At 37.5% G+C, this 14540-nt stretch overlaps 1 protein-coding gene across 1 annotated transcript; it reads right to left on the bottom strand.

Annotated features, from left to right (window-relative positions):
- Positions 1-11: 11 nt before the first annotated feature.
- Positions 12-3219, bottom strand: LOC140243393 (uncharacterized). The gene is made up of 3 exons (XM_072323073.1): positions 3146-3219; positions 665-1384; positions 12-39 (listed from the first exon to the last, which is right to left on the bottom strand). The coding sequence occupies exons 1-3, from the start codon at positions 3217-3219 to the stop codon at positions 12-14; spliced, it is 822 nt and encodes a 273-aa protein (XP_072179174.1).
- Positions 3220-14540: the final 11321 nt, after the last annotated feature.

Genomic DNA, 14540 nt, shown 5'->3' with positions numbered 1-14540 from the left:
TAGATGGTCCCCTATCCGTGAGATATGACTGCTACAGACCTGAAAGAAACAAAACACAAAAATAAGACAAATATTAAAAATGGATACCGACGTTTAAAATCTTTTATAAATGGTGATATGATACATAAAAAATATGGCTTTATCATAGTTCAGTTTTGTTCAGTTCAGCCTGTTCAGCTTAACCGAAATCGGACTCAGATTTTCTATATGCACACCTTGAGATTAAAGCTGGAGTCCGTTCTTTTTAATAGATTGGAAGAGGTTCATCGTGGTGAAGAATGAATGAAGAAAGTAATCAGTTGTCTCACGATGTGCAAACGTTGAGAGGTTGCGACGTTTCGACTGCTAAAACTGCTAGTCTTCGTCAGGCAATGAGCATAGACTTTGCTGCGCGCGGGTTATATAGCCGCGAAGGGGGCCCGGGGCGACCGGGCGCGCGCTATTATGTCCGCCTCTACCGAGGCGTGAGCTGGACTGCCATTGGCCGGTGCCGCTGGCCTGCTATTGGTTGAGGTGATCCCGGCGCGGGAGCCGCGTTGTGGTTGGCCAATGGCCAACCACAACCACAATGTCAATGGCCAATCACCGGGCGCGGTGCTGCTATTGTTCCCTGCCGTGGCAGGGGGGGGGGGGGGGGGGCGTGCTCTCTCGAACCGGTTCGAACCGGTTGGTCGAGTGGCGTCGAATGGCCGATATCCATTCGTCAGGGATGTCAATACCGCTATCCCTGTTGATGTTATTCGGGTGTAAACGGATGTGGATCGCTTCCTTGACACGGCGCGTGTACCAATGCTTGTCCTGCGCAATGCAGCTAACCTTCCAGTTGGGATGGTGCTCGGATGACCATGCATGTTCGGCGACAGCGGAACTCTCCGTGCGTCCAAGTCGAACATTTCGGCGGCGATGTTCATGCATGCGCTCGCCTACAGGTCTACCAGTCTCGCCAATGTAGACCTTCTCACAGGTTGAGCATGGAATCTTGTAAACGACTCCATCGCGCCTGTCGGGGAGAACGGGGTCCTTTGGGAGGACCAGTTGATTAAGGATGGTATCGGACTTGAAAACGACGCGAATGTCATGCTTCTCCAAACGTCGCCGGAGTGTGTGAGCGATGCTGTCCACATACGGGAGGACCACGGTAGACTTAAATCGGGCAGGTTCCTCGGAAGTGGCGCGCTTTTTCCGGGAGGCGCGGTTCACAAACGAAATCGGGTAGCCATTCGAAACGAGCGCTGATGATACATGCAATTTCTCCGGCGCAGTGCAATGGGGTTTGGAGACGATGCGTGAAGCTCTCTCGCAGAGACACTTCACAACCCCGCGCTTCACAGACTTCGGATGGTGTGAGTCGTAAGCCAGGTACTGATCGGTGTACGTGGGCTTTCTGTACACGGTAGTGGTCAAGCGGCCTCCGGTGTCGCGATGTACCAATGTGTCAAGAAAGGCGATAAGGCAATGATTTATGCAAAAATTGTCATGTGAATAATTTAGGAGATGTTACACATAAAGCGAAATAATCTTAGTCTCTGACATAAAATCAGTCATTTTCAACAATAAATCAAAGGAGAAATGATATGTTCATAGCCATAAAAGAGTATAGGCCTATTAGATTTGTCGACAGATCGTCACATGCTACTGTTTGCGAGGATCGTAAATGTCATATTCTCGCTGGTTGTGATTGTTTTCCCTTGGGATAACGTAACTCCCCGGCGGTTCAAAGAATGTAATATTCCACCACATACCAGCTAATATCTGTATAGATGATCATCTTGAAGCTTTTCCAAAAGTAATCATGTTAACTGGTTTTGTGGAAAGATGTAATAGGTTAAAATAAAAATAAAAATTACACAGGTAAACATGTAGGCCTAAAAGGTAAGAATGTCAGAGGTTATACTTTCATGCGACCCATATATCAAATGCAATGACGGTGATGACTATACCCTATCACTGAATTCCATGTCCTTTCCTACGTATCAAGAGGTAAAAAAAAAACACTTGAGAGGGGAGGGCTTGACATTTTTTCCGATAATCAACAAGAGAATCACTGTCAGGTAGAGCATGCTCAAATATGTACCAAGTTTCGTGATACCTTGATTCACCTTCAAGATATTGAGGAAAAAGTGAAATATAGCATTTTCATTTGAGCTTTGACCTTTTGGCAGGAAATTTCCCAGAGAATCTCCATTAGGTAATACATGTATATGTTAAGTTTCAAGAAAAATCCTACAAACATTGCATAGATATGAGGGAAATAGTGAAATTTGGAGGGCCCACTTGACCTTGATCTTGACCCCTGACCTTTGACAAATGACCCATAAATTCCCTAGAAAATCCCTGCCAGTGCCAATTTCCATGAAGCTACCTTAAACCATTTGCGAGATACGGAGAAGAAAAAAGTGAAATTTTTACATTTTCACCTGACCTTTGACCTCTGACTCTGTGGAGATTCTTTATTTGGTAGAACATGTATGCAGTCATTAAGTTTCAAGAAAAAAAAAAAAACCTTTAGTACAATCCTATTGCATAGATATGGGGAAATAATGACATTTTGAGCACTGACCTTGACCTTTTGACCTTTGACGTCTTGCCGATTTTACTCAAAAACTGCTTATTTTATTGCCCCATCATGCGTCATCTTTGGACCAAGTTTGGTGAAATTTGTTTAATGCAGTCTTGAGTTATCGCGGAAGCTGATATAATTTCATGAGTCGACCTTGACCATTGACTTCTGATATATTCGGGTATTAATATGCGCAATATGCTAATTAGGTGTTTTTGTTGTTTGTTTGGTTTATTTTTGCATTTTCTTTCTCCAAATACAATTGCAAATGAAAACAGAATGATACAGATAACATACAAATCAATAAAAAAAAAATCATTTGCGTAACAACATTAGTCTGAAGTGACATATGAATCAAAATAACATATTAAGGCATACTGTATCTATTAACAAAGGAGAAATCAATACAGGGGACCGTCATCAGATTGGTCACGTGATGTCAGAGTAGCGGCAGCATTTTGAGTGAGCTCCCGAAATCCATATCAACTTACTGTGGAAATACGCGAAATTTTGTGCTATTTGCAGTTCAATATGGACGTGAGGAGAAAAGATTACAATTTTCGCCCACAGACAAGCCAAAAAAACCTGAATTCGTCATCTGCAATGAGAAAGGAGACGAACCAAAATCCTTCCAGGAGCTCTAGTACACACGGCGCCATGTTGAGAAAAGGAGCGACGGGAGGCGCCACGGGAGGCGCCACGGGCTTTTCGGGTGGCGCATCGCTTACCGACACGTCTACTTCATCAACCATAAGTGACGCGTCTCTGCTAGAAATCAACGACCAGCCTACTGCTGCCCCTATTGCGCCACCAGAGCTCCTCACGTTTATGAAGGAGATGAAGGAAATGTTCGCCACCTTCACGACTCAGGTAAATTCCAAACTTGATTCAGTGGTGAACGAAATCGCTCTTCTTAAATCTGACCTGAAAGACACAAAAAAGACTGTTTCGGATTTGGAAACTGGCTTAACACACACCTCTGACAGGCTAGACACGGTTGAGAAGGCCACTGTTCCTCAGCTTCGTGACCTCATCGATAGCAAGATAGCAGAGCTGAACGAAAAACTTACCTTGAGTGAGATCCATGACAGGAAACAGAACCTGCTCATCTACGGTGTTCCAACGAAACCGAATGAAAACATCCATGAAACCGTCATCGAAGTTTTCTGCAGCTTCCTGAACATCCCCAAGAAGGATGCCTCGTCCATACCGCTCATCAATGTCCATCGCCTACCCACATCGAACCGTAGTACCTCAGCCTCGGAGCCCCAACCGCCTGCAATAATCGTCAGATTCGCTCGCATGCTGGACAGAGACAGGCTGCTGTATGCCTACGACCATCGTCTGCAACAGCGCAAGCAACCTTCACCACCTGGCAGTGACGCGTCCCCGGTCCCACTTGCCTCCAGCCGTGTGTCGATCCGTACCGACTTACCACCGATGATGAAACGTGAGAGAGGGAAACTTGCAACAGTAGCATACAACATCCGTAAAAACAACGGCCTGTCCACCAGGATCAAGATAGTGGGCACAAAAGTCATCCTTCAAACAAGAAAACCTGCCAGGAGTGGTGGAACACCGGCTCGCTGGACAGACTGGTCAGAGTAGCCCATCAATCATGTAAGGTGTTTACTATGGTTTCTCATACATTTCACTATCAAAATCTCATTTTTGTCTGTTTTTCTGTCCATGCAAATATTCCACGGTTACGTTCTTTGATTTCTCATCGAATATAATTAGATACGAATATGTACTCTATAGACAATATAATCATAAAGTGATGTAATATTCACATATATTATGAGAATCTGACGAAAGTTGTCTGTAAAATTGAAAGGAATAATGTATTTAAACAGCTAATATAGGATTTGATATATTGTATGAATACAGTAATTGATATGATTTGATTTGACGTTTTTTCACCGCATAGTCATGGGGTGTGCAGACGTGTGTGTTTCTTTGTCATTAAAGAAACAGTTCTGATATGAATCGTTCAAAATCTGTTTCGAAGGCAGTCTGTATTCCCGATTATTCTATGTAGACCGTGAAACGGCCATGCGACGCTAGTCGCGAACCCTGATACTGTACCTGATATAATCATTTTTTTAAATGACAGTATGACGAAGTCAAATAATGTTATAATGGTTTAAATGAAACGATTTCCAGTTTTGTAGAGAACCATGATTTCAATTGCAATACTTTCACTGATTATTATTTTTTTTTTTGCAAAAAAAAACCCCACAAAAACAAATTTAATATAAAAGAGAAATTTATAACATACGTCTGAAGAAGATTGTGTTAATTCCAATGGTTATACAAGAAATCGTGTTCCAAGGATGTGGAATTTTCAGTATCTATCGTTTACATTTTCCCTCCTTTAAGTGATTATGACTGTCATCATGGTATTCACTCGTTTATTCCCCTCACATAAGAATGTTGAAAAAGTAAATGATATCATGAGTATATAGGATATAACGCCTTTATATTACAAAAGAATACACCCTTTTTTTATTTCGACAATGCCTCTAAAGGTTTGAATACCCTACACTTTTATTAGATATCTCTGTTGGTGTCAAAGCTCAGAGCGTTACTTATACTTACTTCCTTTTGTATTCGTGGGATTTCAATATTGTGCGAAGACTGACATGTGCGCCTTAGAGACACACAAATCCGATATGTACTATAATGTCCGTACCTTAGAGATACACAAATCCAATATCTACTATGAACGACCTAATGCAGATCTTTTTTTTTTTTTCTCTCTCTTTTTTTGGACGCCATAAGACCACCTGAAGTTCATACATTGTAATCCAAGTCATTTAATTCCGCTACAAATCGTCGCCTTTTACACTGTTTTTGACTACGCAACCGACTTGAAAAACGCTCGGTCAGTGAACTCTACCCTTATCTACCCTTGAACTACCTTTACGTAAGACCCAACCCTCAATTTGCAATGCATACATAGTAATTCGTTTGAGTTCGTTGTAGGCAAGTCACCATGGTCTGTATTGAGATAGGTTCCCCTTTTTTGTTACACCAGGTCGGTATTTCCGATCTGCGCTGTAGTTACTCAAACCTGTCTGAATTCTTAACGTGCTTGAAACTCACTACTTTTCAAAGTTCCTAAGTCTAGTTAAGGACATTAGGATAGTGTTGGAATAGCCAATGAATACATCGTGCTAGATTTTGTTCAGCTGTTTCGATTCACAGAAATTTAGCATGTCCAAACCTCCTTGGTATGTCGAGCTGATTATTTAGAAGCCATGAGCTATCGAGCAATGATCTTCGAATTACGTAATATACAGCTATGCCCAATTTTTTTGTCCACACGAAAAACGAGGGCACGAATCTTTTGATGGTTATTCAACTCCAGCAGCATGTAGCAAAATATTATATTCCCCATCTTAACCTATGGATTTGGTTGTAATTATCTCTGCATCACGCAAATAAAAAAGCAGTAGGCTTACCCTCTTTCTTTTCTTTGTTTTTGTTCTTAAACTGTTGACGCATGCCTACCTGATTTGTCTTGCTCTCCTTTTGTGACACTGACATGTATAAGCCAAAAGAAGCTCGAGGTCCCACGCAACACTGGCTGTTGACCTCTGTGTATCTGAAGAATAGCTGTTTATTGTATTTTTTCAAGCTTTTGTGTGCATCTTCAAATATCTGGGTTTTTGTTATTGCAGTACTGGCACATTACAATACCAGCATTATCAAGTTGATGCACTATACGATGACTTAATCGACGTAACGTGTTGTCACCTCATAGTGACTAGTGATATACTTTCGCATACTATTTTTTTTTTTTTTTTTTTTACTTCGTTATATCCATGTTCTGCCTCTCGACAGCTACAGCAGTCGAGAGATGACTGTTTGGTTTGCTTATGCTGAAATCACATGGTGGCGCCAGTGCCGGTCATATAATCAGTGAAGCATACTCCCCTTTCCTATGCCTAGCTCATATTCATTTTATTATCCTTTGTAATAAAAGACGTCTAAACTTAGTAAACTTCTGTTACTCCTGGGTAAAGCTTTCATGTTTCGAACTGATATTTGACCTCTGATACGGTTACGTTTTCTTTTTCTTCATCCAGAGCTGGAAGAACCGTCTTTAATATCATGATTTTTTTTTTTTTTTTGAAATTGAACAGTCTGATTGTCATGAATTTTGTCCATGTCACATTTTGCTCGCCTTATTATTATGTAAATTGAAAATTTCGTCTGCATTTTTAGTCAGACACCTGATGTAAAATAATTTTGCGTATATACCCCTGTACTTATGAACGCGTCTGAAGAATTCCATTGTTGTCGATAAATTTAAGGGCACTGTATTCTGTTATATGTAACAAATATTTTCGTAACATCTGCACGAGAAACAGGTCAGGTCTGTCATGTTCGAAGGACTTTATTTTGGTCTTTTTTGTGGGTTTTATTTTCTTTCTTTTTTCGCCGAAATTCACGTAACGCATGACCAGTGCTGTTTCTTGGAAAATGGCGTGAACAAGTCATGATCTTTCTCATCTGTACTTTTTTTTTTCTTCGAACCTAGATTAGGATGCTCAGAGCAATCATTCAATACATATATGTTTCACAAAGAACACAAAAATTATCCGCTGTTTTGTACTTTCAATTCACTAATATCTCTATTTGTTTCAAGGACATGGCCTCGCCTCGAAAGTGACTGTATGGTATGAAATGAAAAAATATATGTATTCTTTGTATATTCATAATATCTGCTTATGTATTCAAATGAAATATTTTAATGAATATCCGAGTGTGTGCTTTCTTCATTATGACGACCTGGTTGTCACCAATTATATGTTACCTTTAAATAACTGAACTTTATTCATGGTATGCGTAATCACATAATTATGTTTGTTGTGTTTTTCTCTCTTTTTTGACAATGACCTGAGATAAACGTTGGTCACGGGTATCTGAAATTTTGCTGTCCGTCCTAAATGGCTTCAGTTGGGCGTTTGGTGAATTTTGGTGAACTTATGATTCGCAATATCTGTTGGATGAACCTCTGAATTCTGATGTTTATTGGATCGCGCAACCAATTTGTTTTTTTTTTTCCCCTCTCTCTTTGCTACTTGTATTCAGAAAATTACGTAACTTTGAATAGGTACAGTTCTTCAGTGAACTGCGCACACATGTGAGGAAAACTATTACATATTCTTTTTTTTTTCTCTCTCTTTTCAGTGGTAGAGCTGTACGCTAGATAAGGGTTAACGCTTAATCATAGACGTTGTTCATTTGTGTATATTGAATACACTGAAACTCTTGCTGTCTGAATGATCAGACCTTGCTGTCATACTAATGCATACGTGTATTTTTGCTCACAGAATGGTCTGACTACGGTTTTTCGTACAACCGTTATTATTGTATACAAGAATATTAATGAATGCATATGCAAATGGATGGAAACGTTATAAGTTTTGGTGTTTTCTACATGCATGCATGCACAATTGGTACATCTGGTAAATTATTGTTCAATTGATTCATTATTAGGAAAACTTTGTACATAGATCTCGGTCAGCTTACTTTACTCACTTTCATATCTTCTATCCCCTTTCCTTATCTCCTTCTCCTCCTCCTCCCCCCCCCCCCCCCAATGTGCTTAGTACATACGCTGATCAGCACTTTTTTATATCTTATTGCATTTGGTAAATTGCAACGTATTTCCTTTTCAAAAAAAAAGACCCCGAGAGGGAGCTCACCATTGCTAGATGCTGGATATACTCATCGTTTGGTGACAGAATGAAGATATTCACTGGCCAACTCGTTTCACTCCTGTTATTACTGTGCATTCTATCGGGGGGAGAGCCTACTGAGACATTAGCCACGTTCTACATGTTATCTATTCATTGTTTCTTATATCTTTTTATTCTCTCTGACACTATCAGCACTTCATTTCTCGTTAACAGTCAACTAGCCTTGTTATACAGCTCGCATGAATACAAAGAGCACGTACCTTTCACAGTCACGCATGTTTGCTGCCTACTATTCTACCTTCCACTTGCTTTTATTCCACAGTATCACGTTTGGTTTCGGTCGTGCCAATTTCTACGTTGTGCCAACGTTAATCACGGTTGCCTTTTCGCATCAATGGCGCGGATAATACACCTAGTCAGTAATGTCTCAATCCAGAATGGATGACGGAATAGATGTACCTTTTCACTCTATGTTAGACGATGATTTCTTTGATTTATTCAGACCAACTACGCCTGAATCTGATTCCTTAGAAAAAGAAGTCTCTAACAATCGTGCATTTTTTTATGAGGACTTAGTCGCTGACAACATTAATTCAGCAGCGGAAGAAATACAGTATGATTTTAATGACTTGACTCAAGCTCCATTGTGTAATTATGTCACTTTGAATCAATTTCAAGATATTAATAAGGGTTTTATGAAAGATACATTTTCTTTGGTACATTTGAATATAAGAAGTATTAACAAGCATTTTGAAGAATTACAGTTATTGTTAGACAATCCAAACAAATCTTTATTTTCAGTGATCGGACTCACTGAAACATGGTTATCCTCATGTCCAAAACAATCTTTTTCGCTTGATGGGTATAATATTTTTGCGAATAATAGACCGGATCGCTCTGGTGGTGGAGTCGCTTTATATGTTTCAAATTGTTATGAATGCACTGTACATGAAGAGCTTAGCAAAATGAATGACATTGTTGAGTCACTTTTCATTGAGATTACTGTTCCTGGTAGTAAAAAAATTGTGATAGGTATTATTTACAGACCTCCTAATTCCAACAACAAAGATTTTTTATCATATCTCACTGAGCTGCTTACCAACCCTTTATTTATAAACTCTGATTCCTTCATATTCGGTGATTTCAATATTGATCTGTTAAAACACACAACGGAAAATATCTCGGGAGAATTTCTTGAGACATTCTTATCCTCTTCCTTCTTACCTCTTATTTCGAAACCGACTCGCGTTTCCCGTCAGTCGGCCACTTTAATTGACAACATATTTAGTAATGTTATAACCCTTCCAGATTCGTCGATAATTTTATCAGATATCACTGATCATTTTCCAATAATGACGCATTTTAAACTTAACCATATTAGCAAAAGTTCATCCCAGCCATCTTTGAGGCGTAGGGTAACCCAAGAAAATTTGTCTTCATTTTCTGCTTCTTTAGATGATCTCAGTTGGGATAGTGTGTTTGATACTGATGACATCAATTTGGCTGTGAATAATTTTTTGGATATTTTTAATAATCATTTGGATATTTGTATCCCTAAAAGAAAGGATAAGCGAGGGAATTATAAAACAACGCCAAAGCTTCCTTGGATTTCGAAGTCCATTTTGCGTTCGATAAATAGAAAAAATAAATTGTTTTATGTATTTAAAATGAAAAGAACTGAACAAGCACGATTGAAATATACCTTGTATAAGAACACCCTTGTTAAGATAATACGTATTGAAAAGAAAAAATATTATTATAAGCAATTAGAAAGATATAGATGTGATATAAAAAGTACATGGAATATATTAAAACAAGCAATGAATGTATCAAATGAAAAGTCTGGTATATCGAAAATAAGATATAATGATGAAATTATTGATAATTCTGTGGATATAGCAAATATTTTTAACACATATTTTACAACAATTGGAGAAAACATTGCTCAAGAAATTCCTGATACTAATAAACATTTTTCTGATTTTCTAAATCAGTATAATATGCATTCAATATTTTTTACTCCTACCACTAGATATGAGGTTATTGATATTGTATCTGGTTTGAAAAACAAAAAAAGTTCAGGTTATGATGACATAAGCAATATGATTTTGAAAGGTGTTATATCTTCTGTTGCGGATCCTCTGGCACATATCTTTAATTTGTCAATGTTAACGGGTGTGTTTCCAGAACAAATGAAAGTAGCTAAAGTTATTCCTATATATAAGAATGGAGATAAGTTAGATATAAGTAATTATAGGCCTATTTCTTTATTATCTTGTTTGTCCAAGATTTTAGAGAAAATTATATATAAAAGAACGTTGAATTTTTTGAAAATGTATGGTGTTTTTACAAATTCGCAGTTTGGGTTCCGAGAAAAGCATAGCACCTGTCACGCTTTGTTAAATTTTGTTGATAAAGTAGCACATGCTTTAGATAATCACTCTCATATGATTGGTATCTTCCTGGACTTCTCCAAGGCCTTCGACACTATAAATCATGATATTTTACTATACAAGTTGTCTCATTATGGTATACGTGGGAAGGCCTTGGAGTGGTTCAGGAGTTATTTAACTGATCGCAAACAATATGTTTTTTTGAATAATCATAACTCTGATATGAGAGAATTTAAGTGTGGCGTCCCACAAGGTAGTTTGTTGGGCCCGCTGTTGTTTATTGTTTACATTAATGATTTTTGTGTTTCTTCCGATGTTTTATCTTTCATACTTTTTGCCGACGATTCAAATGTATTTTATTCGCATGAAGACCCAAACACCCTTGTGCAGACAGTTAATTCTGAGTTAAAAAAAGTATGTGAGTGGATACGAGCAAATAAGTTGTCTTTAAATATCCAAAAAACTAAATATATGCTTTTCAGTAACACTTCAGATAATTTGAATATGGATATTTGTTTTGGTGATGCTGTTTTAGAAAGTGTTTCCCATATTAAGTTTCTCGGAATTACAGTCGATAATCAACTCTCCTGGAAATTTCATATTGATAATGTCTGTAAGAAAATCTCACGTAACATTGGTGTTATTAATAGACTAAAATTTTCTATTCCTCAACATTCGTTGTTTACATTGTATTCATCTTTGATATTACCCTATTTGAATTATGGAATTTTAGTATGGGGAAACACTCATCAAATATTATTGGATAGGGTTTTACTGCTACAAAAGAAGGCTCTTCGCATTATTTGTAACACCGTTCTATATTCTCATACAGATCCTTTGTTTTTCCATAATAACATTCTGAAAATTACAGATTTGTTTTTGTTTCAACTCGGACAATTTATGTATACTTATAATAATAACTGTCTTCCGTCTATCTTTAACTCCATGTTCATGCGCAACCGGACATATCATGGATATCCAACCAGACAGTCAAATGAATTTCATTTACCTTTATTAAGAACCGTGCTTGCTCAACAAACTTTTATTTATGTAGGTCCAAGATTCTGGAACTCCCTCCCCATGGACATACAAAATGCACCGTCATTGAACTCTTTTAAAAAGAGATTGAAGAGTTTTCTTTTGAAGTCGTATAATGCAACCGAATAAATATAATTCTGTAATGTATTTTCTTTCACTATAGGCAGCATTCTCTTGAGGCATCGACCATTTTTTACCGCGTTTAGTATTTTTGTAATCCTCACGTGCCCTCACGGTTGCAGTCTGTTCGGCTGGAAAGCAGCTCAACACTGTTTCACTCTCGAAAACGCGTGGCTATTTGTCTCTGTGGGCTTCGCCCCTTGGTGTATGCATCAAAATAATTTAGGTTTTTTCTCTCTCTTTCTCTCTCTTCTCCCCATTTTCTGTTCCCTATTTTCACACTTTTGCTTTCTTTTTCTTCTTTCTTTCTTTCTTTTTTTTTATTCCCGACTTTCCCAGTTTCCCGCAATCTTTGTAGTTGTAAGTTTTTCACCCCCTTTACTTCCCCTCTTTCCCACTTTTCCCTCAGAGGTGCCCACATGTTACAAGCATAGTCTTTTGAGTGGGTACCTCCACTTTTTTTTCTCACAGAGTGTATAAATTGAGTGTATATTTCTTTTTGTACCAAACATAAGGACATGAGCATGTTGTTATCCCTGTCTGACCATGTATATATGTATGTATATAATCAACGACTCGCATGCCAAATGTATCATATTGTTTGTTTTTTTGTACATTCTGTTGGAAAAAGAGTGAAAATAAAGTTTGAATTTGAATTTGAATTTGAATCATAAGCAGAGCTTGACGTGGATGAGGCCCTATCTGAATATGTGATACCAATATAATACAACACCAATTATATATTTACTCATAAAACTCTTTATCTTAATACACGAAACACATTTTGCTAGAGAAAAAAGAAAAAAAGAAAGAAAAAAAACAGAAAAGAAAAATAGTGACTTGGCGCTTTAAAACAAGAAAAAAAAAACAGCACGCTGCACCATTGACTACTGCATGGTATAGTAGACTATAAAAGTGTAGGTGTGTGCGAGTGACAGTGCGTCGTGTGTGCAGGTGACAGTGCAAGAGAGAATAAAGGCTGTAGCATGCCTATTCTGGGGGTAAGGTATGGGCTTTACTTAATGTATGCAATAGCATTATCAAAGAAGGGAACGGGAGGGAATGGAACAAAAATCGAAAAAGAAAACCATTTTGCATGGATCAGGGCTGACTGAGACTTAAGGAAAAAAAAAGAAAAAATACATTGATCAAAGACCACTAACTGGAAACATATTTCAATAATAAATACTTTTTTAAATGAGCTTTAAAGGAAAAAAGTGAAGTACACTGCTGTAATTGATCAGGTAGGTTATTCCAAACATCGGGACCGTAGTAATGTCTAATTGATTTCTGAGCTAAGACAGTTTTGGGGTTTACAAGGTGGAAGTGTGTCGAACGGCGAGTTGGATATGTGTGTATATTCGAATTTAAGTGAAAAATATGAAATAAAGAGGGAAGTTGATTTGTTGCGTACTTGTACATAAATATACCTGTTTGTAAAATGTGGATGTCCTGAAGCTTCAAAGTATGCAAACGATGAAATAAAGGATCTGTATGAGATAAATATGTGGAATTAGTAATAATGCGAATAGCACGCTTTTGGAGTAAATACAATGAATTCAGTTAAGTAATACTACAATTTCCCCATACAATATTTGAATACAATATATGAGGCAAAATTAAAGAATTATATAAAATAATCAGGGATCGTTCTGATAGGAGATCTTTCAACTTCCAGAGTATGCCAATATTTCTTGACAGGGTCCTTTGTAGACAGGATATAACACATGTGAGCGATTGCATAATCATGTCAAATGAGAATCGATTGTAATGCCTAAAAATCTAATAACCTGTTTCTCGCAAAGAGAAAACCCATCAATTGATATATTGACATTAAGATCCTGTGAGTAGGGTTTTCTAAAATGAACAAGATTTGTCTTGTTAACATTCAAAAAAAACTTGTTTGATTTAAACCAATTCAATATATTCAATAATTCAGTGTTCAAACGATTAACAAGGGTCCCTATATCATAATCTGATGTAATAATAGATGTATCATCAGCAAAAAGTATAAAATTCAGAGATGGAGAAGAACTTATAATATCATTTATATAAATGTTAAACAACAGAGGCCCTAAAATGGAGCCTTGAGGTACCCCACATTTAATATCAAGTTTCTGTGATTCATAAGACTGAAAACTAACATACTGTTGACGGTTTTGCAAACCAGAGCAGAGCGTGACCTCGGACTCCATACGTATTAAGTTTTTTATCAATACTTCATGGTCGATGGTGTCGAATGCTTTCGACAAATCCATGTATATACCTATAACATGCTTCTTATCAGCAAAAGCTTCAGTTATTTTATCACACATGTGAGCGATTGCATAATCAGTAGAATATCCACTTCTAAATCCAAATTGATTGGGTATCAATAAATTATTGGTTTGTAAAAACTGATGTAACCTTTTATACACAATTTTTTCAAGAACTTTGGATATACTTGGTAATAATGAAATTGGTCTATAATTGCTCATTAATTTAAAGTCATCTTTTTTATGAATAGGAATAACTTTTGCAAGTTTGAATGAGTTCGGGAAAATGCCTGTTGAAAGAGACATATTGAATACGTGAGTTAGGGGGTTTGCAATGTAAAAAATTATTTGTTTCAATAAATGAACACTAAGACCATCATGCCCACTCGATTTAGTTGTTTTCAGATTCTGGACAACATTGATTATTTCATGATCATTGGTAGGCGTGAGAAATAATGAA

The sequence above is a fragment of the Diadema setosum genome, chromosome 20 (assembly GCF_964275005.1).
Source record: "Diadema setosum chromosome 20, eeDiaSeto1, whole genome shotgun sequence".
NCBI classification, from domain to species: Eukaryota; Metazoa; Echinodermata; class Echinoidea; order Diadematoida; family Diadematidae; genus Diadema; species Diadema setosum.
Note: the sequence above shows the minus strand (reverse complement) of the source record. Positions and strands in the feature narration are given on the sequence as shown.

Coding starts and splice junctions, on each gene's coding strand:
- LOC140243393 (XM_072323073.1), bottom strand. CDS start 3,219: ATGGCGCCGTGTGTACTAGAGCTCCTGGAAGGATTTTGGTTCGTCTCC. Junction 1,385..3,145: donor ATTGCAGATGACGAATTCAG/GTTTTTTTGGCT, acceptor TACCGTGTACAG/AAAGCCCACGTACACCGATC. Junction 40..664: donor CGACGCCACTCGACCAACCG/GTTCGAACCGGT, acceptor TGTTTCTTTCAG/GTCTGTAGCAGTCATATCTC.